Source organism: Hippocampus bargibanti, linkage group LG17, assembly GCF_051943395.1.
Source record: "Hippocampus bargibanti isolate YZ-2025 linkage group LG17, ASM5194339v1, whole genome shotgun sequence".
In the NCBI taxonomy this organism is placed as follows: Eukaryota; Metazoa; Chordata; class Actinopteri; order Syngnathiformes; family Syngnathidae; genus Hippocampus; species Hippocampus bargibanti.
In genome coordinates this window covers 13,700,001-13,718,318 of record NC_142750.1, presented here as the reverse complement: position 1 = coordinate 13,718,318, position 18,318 = coordinate 13,700,001, and the positions used below count along the sequence as shown (strand labels likewise).

Genomic DNA, 18,318 nt, shown 5'->3' with positions numbered 1-18,318 from the left:
CGACAATGAGGTTAAAATCTTAGCGAAAGAACATAGATGGTTTGAAAGGGGGGTAAAAGAAGCGATTCTTATAAAACAACAAAATCCTTCATTAAACCGGTCTGGTGGGGTGAGGTTCAATTTGGATCGTTCATACAATAGCCTGCTTAGGCAAAACAGGTTAGGCAACTTTCGTAATGCTGATGAGGGTCGTTATGCTGATCAGGTGATACCGGTGGGAGTGGGGGTAATAGGCCAGTCGTTAGTCAGGAATGTAGGAACAATCAGTGGGGCCACAGGGAGGGGTCCTCTGCCCCCCCAACCTGAGAGTAGGGACCTATCATAGCTGTGTCCGGCGCCACCATGTCTGGACATTAGGGATATATAAATAGGGCCGATACGACCAGTCAGACTTTAGTTCGCTGACGAAGTCTCTTGGATAGGAGGCGAAACGTCCGAAACCTTCACATTTGTACAGATGACGGCTGAAGAAACCTTCTCATCGATGGACCACTCCTGTACGACTGAGAGCTTACACAGACGCTTGGCATATGAACTATTTTTTTGGGATACACGCGGAGCTGCCACAATGAGTGATGTGTCGTTCACGAACAAGCCCGTTCTCCTAAAAAGAAAACCAACTGTTTTTGTCCTCTATTCCCCACCTCCAGTCTTCGGTTAAAGCCACGTGATTGGTCACAAACGCAGCAGTGGGGGGTGGGGGTTACAGACAGAAAGAGACAGAGAGCGAGTGAGGCCTTTAAACATTAAAAAGAGACAGGCAGACGACAGAGAGAATGAGAAAATTGATAGAAAATAGTGACATTTGGACTCGTTTCAACTTTGATCGTTCAAAGGCAGAGTGTAGACTGCAAGGTTAAAATATCCCATCAATCAGACTGCACAAATACCTCCCTGTGTGGACTTTGCATGTTATCGGGTGGGTTTTCTCCGGGTCCTCCAGTTTCCTCTCTCATTCCAAAAACATGCATGGCAGGCAGATTGAACACCCTAAATTATCATATCAAGTCTTATCAATTATCATATGAGTGTGACAGTGACTGGTTGAATGTGCCCTGCGATTGGCTGGCAACCAATAAAAAAAAAGACAGGGGTGCTGGCTCCAGCACCCCTGTCTCCCTAATGAGGATGAAACGGTATGGAAAATCGATGGGTGGATGTTGCAATATAATTTATCCAGAAAAATGTAACTTGATAATTTTTTTTCGAATTTGATTTCGTTTTACATATGGTGGCAAGGAAAAAATAATAAATAAAAAAAAAGAGACGTTCCAAAAGGGGTGTGTTCACTTTACGTTGCATTTCCTGTTGTTTTTTTTTTTTTTTTTTTTTTGGCGGGTGTGCCCAATGCCTTACACACAGCCTGTTGTCCCTTTTCTCATGCAAAACACTTTTTATCATGTGCAGGTCAGCTTCAAAAATTAGAGCGCGTATTTATCTTATCTACAAAGCGTATCAATCGATAAATGACTTGTTTCTGTCCGTCCACCGAATCGCACTGTTTTCTTCTTTTTGACGACTGCTGCAATTTTTCTGGAGTAGCCCGCCACTCATTGGCTTTGGTCCTCTTTGTGCAAATCCTCTGCCTTTAATAAGCCCTGTTAGTTTGTGGATGATGAGCGGCCATGTTTACTATTGATTTCCTCTGCAGCTCGCTCTTGTTGTTTTTTCTCTTTGTGTGTGTGTGTGTGTGTGTGTGTGTGTGTGTGTGTGTGTGTGTGTGTGTGTGTGTGTGTGTGTGTGTGTGTGTGTGTGTGTGTGTGTGTGTGTGTGTGTGTGTGTGTGTGTGTGTGTGTGTGTGTGTGTGTGTGTGTGTGTGTGTGCGTGCGTGCGAGTGTGCGCGCGCGTGTGCGTGCGTGATTGTACAGCCCAGAGTGTGCGTGGCTCTGTTTATTTTCTTTCTTTACAAACAGTTGTTGTCCTTGTAAAAAAAGACTGATTAGTTGTTTTATCATATGCATGCCGTGGAGGGATATCAGAATATGTGATTTGAAACGAAAAAAAAAACAGATCCTGAGTGTATGGTGAATTTTTACAAAAGGTATTCTAAATAAAAATACATCTCTATATATTAATAAATCGTTTTGTGTGATGGCAAATCTGTACTTTGCGTTCGTTCCCAAGCTCCCAATTGGAACAGGTTTCCGAAAGTGTTTTGTGTGAACCACCGCCTCACCCACCATGCATTTATGACACTCAACCTGCCCCCTGCGGTCTCCTCAGCACCTGTGTCGTAGTGCATGTGCAGTTGCGACCGTGTGTGTGTGTGTGTGTGTGTGTGTGCGCGCGTGTGTGTGTGTGTGCGTGCGTGTGTGTGTGTGTGTGTGTGTGTGTGTGTGTGTGTGTGTGTGTGTGTGAGAGCGTACAGTGTGACTGCTGCCTGCTCATTGACTTTGAAAGCCGTTGTGTTTTGCTTATTATTTTCTTATTATTTTTGTCATGGCTTGAGTGAACACACACTCGCATACACGCACACAACTTTCAAACACTTGACACTTGACTACAACAAACACAATTTACAGCATGTGATGCACGATGTCATGTATCTGACACCCCATCCAATACCCTTACAGTGCAACCTCAGGTGGATTGAAAAATGTCTCAAAAGATCTCTCAAAATAGTGTATGCCATATTTCTTGTGACAAACGATTCCACAAGAAATATAGGGGAGGGGGATCCACAAGTGACGTTGCACTGTATTTTGATTGATGTCATGGTTAAGTTTGGATGTTCAACTGGCAGCAGTGAGGTCACCAAACATGAGCCAATGCATGACCTGCCAGGTGAACCATTCAAATGCAAAGGTTCTCTTTACCTTCCAGTTTGGCTCCAGAGTTGTCCCGCTTCTGAGGGAACAGAACCTCTGTAAGTCCCGTGCCTCTCCGCCAGCCAATCGCTTTATTTTTATTTTGTTACATGTTTTTTTCAAACCTTTTTGCATGCCTTTATGGGTGTCTGGCTACAGTAGCCTTTTTTTCCGTACTGTATTTATTTTTGGGGGTGAGGTCGGAATCCCCCCCCGCCCCAGGGCAACATTTGCTTTCATCTCATTTTGGAGTTTTTTTGTTTTGTTTTATTTTAACCCTGCATGCTTGTCTTTTCATTAGTTTTTGAGCTACATGGTTGCCAACGTGAATTTTAGGCTCGGGAAGGCACATGGTGGTTACGGTTGTGGCTGTTACATACACTAGGTTAGGTTATGACTTGAATGGTTTCTACTAACGGTTCATATTCCTTGCCCCTCCCCTGAACCCCTCCTCTATTTGCCCTCTTCTGTCCCCACAGTGAGCGATCCATGGAGGTCTACCTCCGGCCCACCTTCACTGACGACCGATCTGCCACCATCTTCTACTAGCGGCTTGTGGTTCCCCTTCCAGTCATTAGAAAGTGTGTTTTTTTTAATTTAGTACAGAAATATAGTGGGGAGAGTTCAAAGTTAAACATGTATTGAAATAATCAGATCAATAATCAGATTGTACAAGTATCTGAGTTGTAGCTGCCATCTTTTGTCGCGGCAACATCATTTTGGTGATGTAAGATTGTGCTTAAATTGCAATCGTTTCTTGTTGCATTTGCCGGTTGGCGTGGGAAATGTGCCCTGTGCTTTTTTCGTACGTTTCTATGTTACAGCTTCTTTTTTTTGGGGGGGCAATTTCACCAGGTTAAGGCTTCACAGCAACGCCGTCTGCCAGATTGAAGCCCGTGCAAACAGAAATGAATTATTATTGCTCTTATTAGCTTTGAGGGAGTTCATGTGATAAGGTGCAGCATTAATATTCCTTTTGGTTCTCAATCATTCGCTCATCTGGGAGGTGAAGCAGAAAGACTGCGCAGGTCAACGTGGGCGGTGGAGAGAAAACAAAGACAATGTGCAAATAGGACTGTAAAATGAAAAATTAGCAAATGGTGAGAGCACTTTTTGCTGAGGGCTTTGAGTCGGGCTTTTATTGTCATTCGGGAGCCAGTTTCACATACTTTTTTTAGCTTTTGATATAGCTCTCATTTGGTTTGTTTTCCACTTTTTGTCTATTTCTGTTGTTTTTGTTCTGTACAGAAAGTGCATAAACGTATCAAAATAAATCTCTGTTGATACGTTTCAAACTGTTATGTCTTCACACTCACATTTTTCCCCCTCACCGGGCAAAAATCAAAGCTGCCAAATGCTGAGTTTCTCACGTGCGTCTCAAACGAAATTTAGACTAATTAAGGAGTGTAAAAGTGACTTTCAGTTACAAGTTCTGAATACTTTCTGGTGAGAATGGTGTAATCAAACAGTATTGTATTCATGCGATACTGCAGAATGAGGAAAAAAATGCTCCAGTAGACATAAAATATGTTTATGACAGTAACATCGTGACAATCTTGACCAATAGCCTACAGACTTTTTCTTTTGAAAAAAATAGAACTATTATTAATATTGAAAATAGAACTATTATTAATATTGCTGAGTTTAAAAGAAAAAAAATCCAGTTTGTGTTGAACTATAATTCAAAAGATATATTAATGTACAGTAACCTCCTGGCGATCAATATATTCTCTTCACAGAAGCATATTCTGGTAACATAGCAAATGTTGATTCCCAGATGTTTTTTATTTCATGGTGGATTTTGTATACCTATATAAAAGTGAATATTTCTGTGATTTTTTTTTTCTCCCAACTTTTCTAAATGTATTCCTGGCATTATATCACCCCCATCCACCATTGTTCCCTTAAAGGACAACCGGACAAGTTTTGTCAATAATTTGTAAAATCACTTCAAATGACTTGTACTGAGCGTATTTTACAACGATTCCACCACATATAACTATATTTTACGTTTTAAGACTTGCGCTAAATATTCAGGAAGTCTTGTTTTCGAGTTGATGACTATGCCTGACGTGACGTCACGTCAGGAACGCACCTGAACGAGAAAGCGACACACAGTGCATTTTGGGTACTTTTTTGGTCTAAAAACATTGTGTTGATGGCGAAATTAGAAAGAAAAAACATAAATAATGCGATGGTGAATCGTTGTGTGTCGCACCAACACTACCAATTGCGGTAACACCATAAAAGTGGGAACAAATTCTCAGCAGACAAATCAGCCCATTTCCAACGGAGCTTGTGCACCATCTTGTGCATTTTCTGGGAGCTACATTGGAGTCTAGACGGCTCGAATTGGTATGGAAGGACTTCTTTAATCGACATTTATGCTTTCCTCTTCAGAACTATTTGAATCATATTCATAACTGGATGAGTAACAAGAAAGCATCTTCTCCGATTCTGAACTCTCTGAAGCCATTGTTCTGAGTCTTGAGTATCCTGGTGTGATGTCACGAACAAGGGGGCAGGACCTTCCGAAACTCGCCATTTCCGAGGTCATTTTGAAGCAGTTTTGGGACGCTTTAAGTCATTTTTATTGGTGTTTTGCATTTGACTAAAAACGTCAGCCTGCGTGTTTTGGGTATTTTGGATGCTATAAAACGTTTTTCTGATGTCAGTTAGGAAACAAAAAAATGGTGTCGGTTGTCCTTTAATACACATATTTCGCAAGAAATAATCAGACAACACATCCGAGAAGGCAGTACAGTATTTGTGTATATTATTTTGGGAAAAGTAACAACCACATGACGTTGGCCAATGAGAAAGAGGCGTGTATGGTTGTCATCCCAAATCGAGATTCCTGCTACATATTTACGGAGCGTTCATACAATACATAACATATGTCATAGTTTTTAGGGAGTTACTTGTGGCATGAGAATAACGTAATTATATCTACACAGGAAAAAAAAACTGACAACAATCCACTACATTGGTGAGACGGCTCAGCTTCAAAATGTCTCGAAATGCACCTTTGGTGTCCTTGTGTTGGAGGTGAAATGCGTACATTGTGGCACATAAATTTCTTCACATATTTTCAGTTTACAGTAAATATGAAAAGTCTACACACCTGTTCAAAGTTTTTGGGGGATTGCTTTAAAAAAGCTTTTTGTTTCACCACAAATGCGACCTACAACATGTACAACTCAATCGTGGAAGAAAAAAAATCATCCCTTCAAGAGTTAGGTCTAAAGAACAACTGAAATGATGTCATTGCATGAGTGTACAGCCCCTCCAAATTCGCGAGTAATATTCAAACTCTTGTTAAAACATTCCACTCACACCTGCTACCATTCGATAACTGTTCGAGTTAGCTTTTCAAACAATGGAAAATGTCAGGAAAAGCCTACCAGAACAACAAAACTTTATTGGGATGAATCAGATCCTATACAAAAGTAACACGTGTAGATGATATTTTTTTGAGTGTAGAAATTACATACAATTTTTAGACTTGACAAATTTGACGTTTGTCACTGTCTGCCAAGTAAGTCATTGCTTCTACTTTTCCAAATAATGTTTTAAGAATAAATACAATTCCAGCACAAGGATCCAACAATCCAAAATTTTCGCTGGAGGCAGCCAATGAAGAATGAAGCTTGTTTTATACTTGAAAAATGATTTTAGATGTGAATATCGAGCTAGCACAGTACAGTGTATGTTTAATCCAGACTTTTGGGAAAGACTGTCCATTTATGATGTCATCAGCAGCAAATCTGCTAATTAAAAAGTCACCACAGTACGAGGCACTGTCTCAAAAGGGTCCCCTGCCTGTCAGGTGACCAAGAGCGACCATTCAAAATAAGATTCTGTTTCTTAAACATCACATAGATCCTAATATTTTGTTTTGTGTGTATTGGAAGTGGGAAGAGAACAAGTGAGCAACAATCCGCTGATGGCCTTTTCAGTCTTTGGGTCAGTCTTGGGTATTTCCTGTAGGGGGTTGAAGCATTCTGTTAAATTGCTACATGGTTAATTCATTCATAAAATTTACAATTAAATGTCACACTGGGAAGTTCTGATTCATAAAGTCAGCAGTTAAAGCATCTTGAAGGGAGATTAGTACAGACCCGTTGTTGCAGTCATATCTGAGACGTGCGTAATGGAGAATCTGGAGACCATGAAGCGATTCAGTGATGCAGTGGTTAATTTTGGCACTTCAGGGCTGTTTGGGGGGGAAGTGAGTTTTCTTTGGGGTTCAGCCAGGGCGTCATGCTCAAAAGTAAGATCCTCCTCACAAGCCAAACCTGAAGGCAAACAGTTATTCAGGATAGATCATAGGTGTCAAAGTCAAGCCCAGGGGCCAAATCTGGCCCGCCACATCATTTTATTGACCCCGCCAAAGCAAATCAAAGTTGTGAAATTCCATGATGCTTGCTAAAGTCCGAACCAAAATTTCAAATTTTCAAATTTCCCTTTCAAATTCATTATTCTTGACTTCAGACTTGAAAACTAGTTATTCATTAATTTGGTGTGCGCTCTTATGTGTAATATGTGGTCTTTGAGGGGAAATCGTAACTACAATGTTGCCCGCAGTAAAAAATAATTTTGACACCCTTGGGATAGATGAACATGCAGTCACTTTGAATGTCCCACCGTGCTCTGCGTTGTCTGTCTCCTTGGCATCGCACTGTGGCTCACAGGCTGCACGTTTATTTTCATCTAAGTTATCATCCACATTGGAGGTGCCTTGGTTCACGTTGGAGATGTTTTCACCCATGTTGGACATGCTGTCGTCCAGGTTGGAGATGTTTTCATCCATTGTTCTCTTCCCGCTGCACACCTCTTCAGTGGCAAAGGTGCAGTCGACCAGATCTCCGGTTGGGCTCTCCTAAATTCAATGGGATAAAAACGCTTTTATATTCTCAAAACCTTTGAGTCCTTTTATGTGTTACCTGGTCAAAGAGGTATACGGTGACATCGTCAAAGAAGGAAACTGCCTTTTTCTTCCTTTCGAGCTCTTCACAGAAGGACTGAGTGAGGAGCGTCGGCATCTTTAGGAGGCTCTGGAGATGCCGCGCCCTACCGCTGTCGCTCACCACCATCGGCACCATGGTGAGATCCTCGTCACTCCCCTCGTTGTCTTCCTCCTGGATGCTGTAGGTTCGCAGCTCTTCATCCGACTCGCTGTCGTCAGAGTCGTCGTTGTCCTCCGCCTGCTCCAATGGGGCTCTTACAGTCTCGCCGCAAATCTCCAGCAATGATGACGCGGCCATGTCAACGGCACTTATCGATGCTTCGCATGAGCTGTCCTGTGAGTCACATTCCTCTGCATCAATGTCCTCAAATTCATCCTCGTTTATCCTGACCATGTTCCCCCTGTCTGGCAGTTCTTCCGCACAATTAAATGGTGGTAGGTCTTCCTCCTCCCTGGTTTGATCAGTATTTTCATTATTTTTCTGTTCATCGTCATCGTAGTCAGATATGGTGGAGTCAGTGCATGAAAGCTGCACTTGACAATGGTCTTCAGATCTTTTGCTTCCATCCTGGAAATCTGTTGAGGCTTCCTGGGAGGCGGGGGAGGGTTCAGGGTCAGCAGAGTTAAGCTCTGAGAAGGGCTCTTCTTGGCACTCTTTCTCCAATTCCATATCATCATGATCTGGAGCTGCCTCTTTGGTCAGGCACCCGCCCATCTGCACAGGAAATGGTGACAACATAGACTGCCCAGGTGTAGAAAACAGATGGGGACAGTTTGACTCAGAGGATCTTGTCAAAATACAGTTTTCCCTTTGATTGAAGAACTCACCAGGGATAAGTTTCATTTTGGTTGCATCTTTCAAAGGGTCCAGTTTCCCTGCATACAAGTCAGGTTTACTTGGACCTGAAAATAATTTGCAGCCTTCCTTCTTGGGGCTTTTGTCAATTTCAATGTCATAGTCGGAGAAATAAGAAGAGTCCCGATAGGTGTTTTGATTAGTCACATCCTTGAAATGGGCCCTTGATGGACTGGTCAGATTCTGACGCACAGCCACTTGCAGAACGAGTCCAGTTGTACTTGTTTGAGGATGAACGAGCTTTTTAAACATAAACTCTGGAGATCCATTATTTTCCGTGTCATACCCACTGTCTAGGGATTTGGCCTGGGTAGGAGTACTGAAGGTGTCTGGGCTGAAGGCTTTGTCGCAGGTGCTCACCACGGAGGATGAGAGGTTCATAGTGTCTACGGGGGCAGTTGTTCTTTCTGGGTTATTCAGTGGACTTAGCTCTTCCTCATGCATGTCTGCATAATCAAGGCGGAAGTCTGTATAGATGCTTGATGTGATATCTGTAAAGTCATCATCCTCCTCACTGTAGTCCCCAAGTTCCACCAGAGTAGTACTGGAGTCTATAATACCAAGTTCGCTCAATGATTTTCTTCGACCCCCTGACGATGGACAAGGAAGACTTAAGTTTCCAAGAGTTGAGACTACTGCTGAACCCTGCTCCCACATCTGCTCCTCCGGTGGGGCTTGAATCCAGCTACAAGATTCCTTGCAGGACATGATGTATGTTCCATCGGGTATTATCTTGGGCTTTGAATACAGTCTCTCTCCATTAAGTAACAATTTCATTTCATTTTCTTGGGCACTCTCACTGATAGGGAAATTAGGACTTTGGAAACTAGCCAAGTTGTTTTCCTCTGGACTTATCCCACTGTCTTGGCGACACAAGGTAATGTATGACCCAAGTTCTTTCAGTTTGCTGGCAGCAGTACAGGCAGATTGCCCTCGTTCTGCTTCCCCTTTACAAGTCGGGGAACTGCGGAAGGTTTTGGTGGTATCCTTGGTTAAAGACCACACTTCTGTCGTGTTGCAGTGCACATTATACTGAAGGTCCAGATACTTCTTCATCCTGTCTCTATTCTCGTTGCCACAGTTTGGGATATTATTGTTGGCAGAATGGTTGGAGGTCCAGTCAGTGTCCCCAGAACTCTGATGACCCACCAATGGTCCAGGACCTCGTTCATCTTGACGGATGCAGTTTACAATGGGTCGTGTCTTTCGAAGGGATCCCACTAAAGGTTGCATTTCACATCCAATTCTGTCCTCGAGATAAGGGTTACCCAACCCTAAGCTTGGACTGCTCACCGCTTGTGTCCTACTTGGCTTATTTTCTGACAATGCCAGCAGATTACCAATACTTGAGTGTTCCGAAAGTGATGGACTGGCTTGGCACACGGATTCGCAATAGTTATTGTCAACTTGAGGGGAAAAGGAATCTGCATTGGCCCGGGTGAACATCCCAGGGCTGGATATCTGCCTGAGCAGTGGCTCCACGGTTGACTGGACAGCGCAGCTTGAATCTGAATCATCAGCAGTTGATTTGGCGCCATCAGAGGTTGACCAGTAAGCATTTGGTTGTGCTGTTGTTGACCCAGTCTGACTCCGAGGAGACAGCCTCCCCCTGCCAGCCTCAACCACGGGACTTAAGTCCACAAGATTGTCATCTGAGTGAATGTTACACTCTGATTGTTCCTCTATACGGATGTAATACTCACTGCTCACTGAGGGGCTGTGGGCGCTCAACACAGGGACCACACCGGGAAGTTCATAGTAGGAAGGGCATGTCTCCGTCCTGAATCCATCTGAGGTACTTGCGTTGCTTGAATAGTACATATCCTGGTAATGTGGGTTCACTTGGCCCAGTGGACCACTGGTGGACAACGAACAGTATGGCTGCTCAGCTTGGGCTTGCTCCCATTTATACTCAAAGTTGAGACCATGGCTCGTCTCTGTGACGGTCAGCAAGTCGTCCCCCGTGTCCGAATGAAAGCTGTCAGAAAAGTGCTCCAACAGGGGGAAGGAGGATGAGGCAGATGAGGCCATCTCCACTGCCTGAGCGTTTGTCACGCCGTGGGCCTTGGCTAGACTTGGTGTGAGCATGAGGGACATGGGTGCAGCGATGTGGATGGGGCTGCCGAGCAAATTTGGTCTCAAAGCGTTCCAGCGTTCTTCAAACTCTTCCTCTGCCTCACTGGCCCCTTTGGCGCACAAGTACGTGAGCAGGAGATGGACTTCCTCGATGCTAGGTCTCAGCTCGGCCTGCAGCCAGCAGAACTGCATGACCTCATACCTGGAAAGAGAGAGAAGAAGGGAAAAACAGGAACGATTGGTAGTTAGATCAGAACACAAATTTTCCCTTCGCACTCCAGTTTGGCTATGGCTGTAAATCCACTGCCTGTCTGCAAGTACAGTGTGTATATATCTCACCAGCGCTCTGCAAGAGGAAACTGGACTTGTGGTTTTGGCAATTTGAGCAGCTGCTCTCGCACGGCGTACATTAGCACCTGTCTGTCAGAGTACTGTCCGTAAGGCTGCTCTCCTAGCTCAAATAACTCCCATAGAGTCACACCCAACGAGCTGGAATAGTCAAAACCACAAGTAAAAGTCAGGCCCGGCAGCCAAAACTGGCCAGTCACATCATTCTATTCAGCCCGCGAAAGCAAATCAAACTTGTGAAATTCCATCATGCTTGCTCAAGTTCGAACCAAATTTTCAAAATTGTCCCATGTAAACCACAATAACAGTCATTGTTTTTTACTTGAAATTTGAAAACTAGTCATTCATTAATTGTTGTGCACTCTATATGTCATATGTGGAGGGGATGAAACATTGTAATGGCTTCCTCAAATGCATAATGGCCCCAGAGAAGAAACCATAACTTCAATGCGGCCTTCGGCAAAACATGACTATGACACTCTTGGACAATACCAATACAACGAAGGATCTTCAGATTTAAACCCCAAACAATAAATAAGTGGCGATGTGAAATAACACAGTACCTGCCAAATTTTCAGAAAAGCAATCTCACCATATGTTACTTGCTTTTGTCTGATCGACAAGCAACAAGTTTCCATGGACTTCGTCAATGAGCTCTGGTGCGAGCCAGCGCAGGGGCACCCAAATCTGATCTTGTGTGTAGTAGTAGTCCTCCTGTGGGTATTCCAAATGAATTGACCATAAAATAATGATAATGTAAGGCACCAACCAGCCTTAATAGCCAGTATGTGACAAGAAAGCTCAAACCTTAAAAAGACTGTGAGAAAGGCCATAGTCGCCGATTTTCACAGACATTTCTGATGTGAGCAAGCAGTTCCGCATGGCTAGGTCACTGTCGACAGGAAAAGTCTGTTATCTATAATCGTTTTAGTAAACTTTTTGTCAGACAGTTGTGTGAGGATTTTATGTCCCCGCCATTTTACTCAGCTCAACCCCATGTCAACTTTATTTCTACGGTACTTTCAAAACAGCAATGGCCATTACAGTCAGACCTCGGTTTTCGACTGTCTCGGTTCTAGACAAATTCACTTTTTTTTTTATGCCTGGGTTTACAATCAAAAATGGGTTCTGGACCAAACTGAGCGCACCGGAATGCACTACTCAACTGCCCTTCGTTTCCTTATACATCACTTCCTTCTGTCGCGTCTCATTGCGACCAACGCATTATACTCTTGTAGCGGTCCATTGTGGGTAGGCGTCTTTGTATTGTTCAATCACGATAAAAAAAGCAGACATTGATTACAATGATTATAATGGGAAATATTTTGGTTTTCAACCAACTCGTTTTTCAAACAGTTTTGTGGAATGGATTATGGTCGAAAATCCAGGTTTGACTGTGGTTGTATTGGTGATAAAACGCACAGGAAAAATCAACAAACACAACATTCAAACAAATATTTTACAGCATTTATCGGTGACGAGGTTCCCATATTAGAATAAAGGACACTGTTTCAAAAGGAGAAAAAAACACCATCACACCTCCTATCTTCACCGTCATGACTGATCTTTCACTGGCACCAAACATTTTGCTTCAGCTCTTCTGCAAAATCAAGCATTTGGCATCGCGGCCCGCAGAAGTGCGAGACAAGTAGAGGGGGCTCGCCCCCAGCAACAAAATCACTGATGCTGGAGTTTTGAATGCGACGACTCAGGCAGCACCAGGATGTTGTTGCAGGAAGAGACCAGCAGGGGGCTCATGCCGTGCAGACGAAGTAAAGATCCTTCCAGATTCCTTCCTTACCTGTGGATGTAGTTGTTCTTGTGGAGGTGTAAAAGGCCCGAAGCGACATCGCAGGCCATACGCTGGAGGATGAAAGGGTCGGGCTTGTCCGAGTCTGATATTCGGCAACTGCAGAGATAGCTTTTCAGGTCACCCTGAGAAGAAACACAAACGGCTGCTGCAAAAGGACTTCATGTTGGACAGGTGACCTAAATGTGGGAGTATGTTTTGAAAGTAATGACTTGTGTTGCATTTTTACCAGTGGCGGACCGTCAAGGCCTGCAAAGCCTTCTCTACTGGCCTAAGAACATCTGAATCACGGACTGATGTTAATTATATTTTTTTCGTGAATTCTTATTACAGTAAAGTCTCGTTATATCGATATTCAAGGGAGTCCGAAAAAATATCGATATAACCGGGACTATCGATATATCCGACCCTGTTAGCATGTAATTTTCTCCGTGCGTGCATAGAAATAGTATCGATATAACCGGGACTATCGATATATCCGATATCGATATAATGAGACTTTACTGTATATAATTCCAAATTGTCTTTCAGCTTCCTTTCATTACTTTTTCACTGTTCACGCGGCTTCCAGACATGTGTTTCCATATTTAAGCATTTAACCAATCACATTTCAGTCATCATTTGTTACCAGGGTCAGAAATGTACCTGGACGCCTACACAATAGGTTCTGAAGGCCCTGGAGCATAAAATAAGTGTCGATCAAACAGTTGCATTAACTCAGGTTGGCAACCCGAGGTCTGCTGGAAGCTGCTGGAAACTTCTGAGTTTTTGCAAACTATGATTGGTGAGTCACATGATTGGCTAGTGATAGAACGATTTTATATACACATCCTTAAACATCCTATTTTACTTCATTTCTACTTATTTTTATGTTAGTTTAGTCTATATATATGTAGTTTATTTTATAACCTTACATATCTGTAGCGTGTACCATTACTTAACCATTCTTATTTCAGTCTGATAACATATTTCACCCTTCTATCTCGTAGCTGATAGGCCTCTTTGAAATGATGTCATTCCAGCCCTCTCTATAAATAAACATCTCAGGTGAGGGGAGAGCAGAAGCTTTTCTCTCAATGGCCCTCCCACTTTGACCTCACAATGTCTCTGTTGTCTACAAAATGAATTCCTCGGGACAAAACCTAGACACTGGTTTAGATATGTGGACGATACTTTTGTCATAATTAAAAAACAAGAAATTCAATCCTTCACAGATCACCACAACTCGGTAGACATCAACATTAAATTTACTCGTTAGGACATTAAAGAGAACCAACCAGCCTTTTTGGATTGTAAAGTAGTTATAAAAGAGGACAGAGCGCTAAAAACAGAAGACTTTAGGAAGGCTACGCACACTGACCAATACTTACTTTTCGAAAAGGAGTCAAAACATATCAGGAGAGCACTCATAAACTGTGGGTACCCTCAGTGGTCATTTCACAAATGTCAGAAAGAAAGAATAGGGAATGAAACCAAACATTCTGAAGATACAAAAAGGAGAGGAGTAGCAGTACCTTACATTGCAGGAGTTTCTGAAAAACTACAAAGAGTCCTTTGGCAACACAAAATTCCTATTTATTTCAAACCGATAAACACTTTAAGGCAAAAATTAGTGCATCCAAAAGATAGGCTGCCAAATGAAAAACAAAGTATTGTAGTTTATTCAATACATTGTAAGAATGAAAATTGTAAAGAGCAGTACATTGGGGAGACTAAAATTCTCAAAAAAGACTTTATCAACATCGCAGGGATAATACTAGTGGGCCTCAATCGGCAGTACATATGCACCTAAAAGCTAACAACCACTCATTTGACAACAATGAGGTTAAAATCTTAGCGAAAGAACATAGATGGTTTGAGAGGGGAGTAAAAGAAGCGATTTTCATAAAACGACTAAATCCTTCATAAACCGGTTAGGTGGGGTGAGGTTCAATTTGGATCGTTCATACAATAGCCTGCTTAGGCAACATAGGGTTAGTAATACTGATGAGGTGATACCGGTCGAAGTGGGGCAATCGGGCCAGTCGTTAGTCAGAACGATAGGAACTATCAGTGGAGCAGCTGCAGGGAGTTTTCCTCTGCTCCTCCCAACCTGAGAGCAGGGACCGATCATAGCAGAGTCCGGTGCCGTCATTTCTGGACAGTAAGGATATATATATAGGGCCTAAACTACCAGTAGGATTTCAGTTTGCTGACGAAGTTTCTTGGATAAGAAGCGAAACGTTCGACACCTTCGAAGAAGTACAGATGACGGCTGAAGAAACCTTTTCATCGATGGACCACTCCTGTACGACTGAGAGCTTACACAGACCTACAAGATTAAATTAATCTTTTTGTTCACCACCTTGGTTTCTGCAGATTTTCCAATCATCTAACACTGTGAAGAGCCCAGAACCAGAGAGAAAGTCCTATCAGCCAGTCGCTAGCCAATCATAGTATCACTAGCCGCTAGTCATACGAGCATCCTGGCCAGAATTAGCACACTGTATCGGTAGCGAGCTGAGGAATGAAGATCAGTCGCAGCAAGACGGAAGATATGTGTGTGAATGAGAGGGATCCAAGTGCAAGGGTGATGCCACAGGGAGAAGAGATAAAGAAGGTGGAGGATTTTAAGTACTTGGGGTCAACTGTCCAGAGCAATGGAGAGTGTGGAAAAGAGGTGAAGAAGCGTGTCCAGGCAGGCTGGAGCGGTTGGAGAAAAATGTCAGGTGTGATGTGTGATAGAAGGGTTTCAGCTAGGATGAAAGGAAAAGTGTAGAAAACTATGGTGAGACCAGATGTTTGGACTGGAGACAGTGCCACTGAAGAAAAGACAGGAAGCTCTCCTCTTTCATCTGGAACTGCTTTATGTAACAAAGAGGGTACAGAAAGTGCTTAAGAATGAATGTCTCTCAGTGTCTTTGTGTTGTCATGTTATTTGTTATTTAGGTTTTTTTTTGTTCTTTTGACTTCAAGACGGCGCCGCGAGAGTGGCTGCCTTTCCAGCAGCTCCTGTGTTTTGCTTTTCTACTTTCATTTCTTTCATAACTTTGCTGCTGTGAATTGTAAATTTCTCCACTGCGAGACTAATAAAGGCAAATCCAATCCAATCCAATCCAACTCATGGGGGCTTTGGAGGCTTTGGAGAGAAAGTCAGAGAGGCCAGACTGAGATGGTTTGGACATGTCCAGAGGAGAGAGACCGACTATATCGGGAGAAGGATGCTGAGCCTTGAACTGCCAGGCAGGAGACCGAGAGGAAGACCGAAGAGGAGGTTTATGGATGTGGTCAAAGAGGACATGAAGGTAGCTGATGTAAGAGAAGAGAATGCACAAAACTGGGATAGATGGAGGACATTGATTCACTGTGGCGACCCCTGAGGGGAAAAGCCGAAAGGAAAAGAAGAAGAAGATCGGTAGCGAGCTGTATAAGCAAATATATTTTGTTGATTTAATAGCAGTTTTGTCAACCCACAATGGCTGAAGGAGGATAAGAAATCGATTTGGTTGGAGATTTACTGTAAAAGCCATTTTCAAGACAGACTTTTCAAAAGAAAATGGACATCATTAAGAAAGGTTGGTCAGTTATTTCCTGGCTAATGATACCCTCTCGTTGACTCGTAGTAAATCACAACACACTTTTTTTTAGTCTGTATTGATTCAGACGTAGGACTACTGAAGGCCTAGTGATGAAATCCACGGCCCGCCACTGGTTTTTACCGACTGTGAATTGTAATGTATTACGTACGACTTATAATAATTTCACTTAATAGCTTCAGTCAAATTGTTGTACCACAAATGCTACCACATTTTTTGGCTGGTTCAATGCAAATCCCAGGCTTTCACATGACAGGCGTCGAAAACGCCTCAGTGGCCGCGCTACCATTCAAACAATATTGTCATGTGCAGCAGTGCCCAGTTACTTTATTACTGTTAAAATGTGAAGACTCTGAATATAGTGTACTATTGGATCATATGGATGACATGATGAAAATATTTCCTACCAGAGGGTAAAACTCCATGACCACAAGATAAGGAGTGACCTCCGAGCACTGTGCCAAGCATTGCAAGAGGGCGGGGTGCTGCAATTTCCTGGAAACCGATTAACAAGTAATTTTTACACTTTAAAAGTGGTGAAAATTGATCACATTCAAACTGGCATGTATTTTTGGACAAACACGAGTCTCAAGTGTGATGAGCCCAAAATAACTCTTCCTCATCACATCACATTTTCCATACAACATCAGATAAAAGCATTCCGTGTTGCATTTGGTCCCGACTGTGAATTTCAAACCCAAGACCAAAGTTTTCAGTGGTGACAAAAAAAAAAGCCAGAAAAGCAGATACTCTGTTACAATATTTGTGTGTACTGACCGATATGGCTGGACCTCCTCCAGGAACTGCAACTGGTCCTGGACACTTGCACTGGCCTTCAGCTCCTTCACGACCACCTGAGTGGTACTGAGGCCCACGTTAACCTCACCGAGCAACACCTGTGAGATTTCAATATAAAAACTAACAAACTTGCTTGCAAACACATCCACAATAACTCAATTTAAAAAAAGCCCAAACCAAATAAGTAATAATAAAAAATGCCAAACTTTTATAAGGAAGTAAGATGCTCAAAATACATAACTTTGCCACAAATCACAAATTTTGGTTCAAAATCCTCCAAAAACCTTTTGTTGAAAGACTTTAAATTACAATCCTATTGTGTTCCATGGTGTCAAATTTAAGCCACGGCACAAAATAAATATGACATATTCCAGGTAAGGAGTGCAGTTTGTATTTCTGTATTTGAAGGTCAAACGCATGGCCTTGACAAGCTCACAAGTAGCGAATTTTAGAGGACATTGTGTGTACGTGTAACATGGAGAATGAGACCAAGGTGTACGTTACCTTGCCAAACCAGCCATGGCCAATCTCCTTCAGATACAGTAAACTATGGCGGCCGAGATCTGCCGATTTGAGAAGTTGGACTGGAAGAAAGAAAATTATTATTATTATTATTATTATTATTATTATTATTATTATTATTATTATTGGAATTGCCTTACATTTTTGACATTTTAGTTAATTTGGTGGGGTTATTTTTACCAGATAATAACATACCTGTCAACCTTGGTTAATAGCTGTCCTTATAAATGATTACAATTCACATATAAAATTTGTATGTAGTATGCTGTACATTATTTGAAATAATTAAAAAAAACGCCAACACAAGCGGTAATGCTTACTGCACGTGACCACGTTATGCTTTTATAAATTCAACCGTACGCATTGATAAAAAAAAATATACGATTTATTAATTTTGCTAGTTTGCCGTGACAACAGTAGCGATCGGCCTCAGCATTGTCGTTCGCTACCAGCAGTTGAGACAAACTGGATTTGAGCCAAAATGGTCTTTGTAAGATCGGTTCACAATTGTTTTTAACTTTTTTATTCCTCTATAAAAGTTGTAGTACGTCGTACAT

General features: G+C 42.4%; 1 protein-coding gene and 1 long non-coding RNA gene across 5 annotated transcripts in view; one reads left to right on the top strand and one right to left on the bottom strand.

Annotated features, from left to right (window-relative positions):
• Positions 1 to 19: 19 nt before the first annotated feature.
• LOC148885877 (uncharacterized) lies at positions 20 to 4,102 on the top strand. The gene is made up of 2 exons (XR_016118022.1): positions 20 to 2,866; positions 3,287 to 4,102. It is a non-coding gene; the product is annotated as an uncharacterized LOC148885877 (long non-coding RNA).
• Positions 4,103 to 6,207: 2,105 nt separating this feature from the next.
• The window catches only part of lmtka (lemur tail kinase 1 a), a 28,690-nt gene continuing 16,579 nt past the window's right edge, over positions 6,208 to 18,318 (bottom strand). For 2 of the 4 annotated variants that reach the window (XM_089018366.1, XM_089018367.1), the window contains 11 exons: positions 17,744 to 17,823; positions 17,219 to 17,337; positions 16,849 to 16,936; positions 12,858 to 12,991; positions 11,864 to 11,948; positions 11,649 to 11,770; positions 11,048 to 11,197; positions 7,754 to 10,910; positions 7,455 to 7,689; positions 6,929 to 7,105; positions 6,208 to 6,791 (listed from right to left, as the gene is read on the bottom strand). In XM_089018366.1, coding sequence (XP_088874492.1) covers positions 6,775 to 6,791; positions 6,929 to 7,105; positions 7,455 to 7,689; positions 7,754 to 10,910; positions 11,048 to 11,197; positions 11,649 to 11,770; positions 11,864 to 11,948; positions 12,858 to 12,991; positions 16,849 to 16,936; positions 17,219 to 17,337; positions 17,744 to 17,823 — 4,364 coding nt within the window. In that variant the 3' untranslated portion in view covers positions 6,208 to 6,774. Of the gene's footprint in view, positions 6,792 to 6,928; positions 7,106 to 7,454; positions 7,690 to 7,753; positions 10,911 to 11,047; positions 11,198 to 11,648; positions 11,771 to 11,863; positions 11,949 to 12,595; positions 12,724 to 12,857; positions 12,992 to 16,848; positions 16,937 to 17,218; positions 17,338 to 17,743; positions 17,824 to 18,318 lie in introns of those variants that run through there. The other 2 variants (XM_089018368.1, XM_089018369.1) reach the window with 2 other exon arrangements.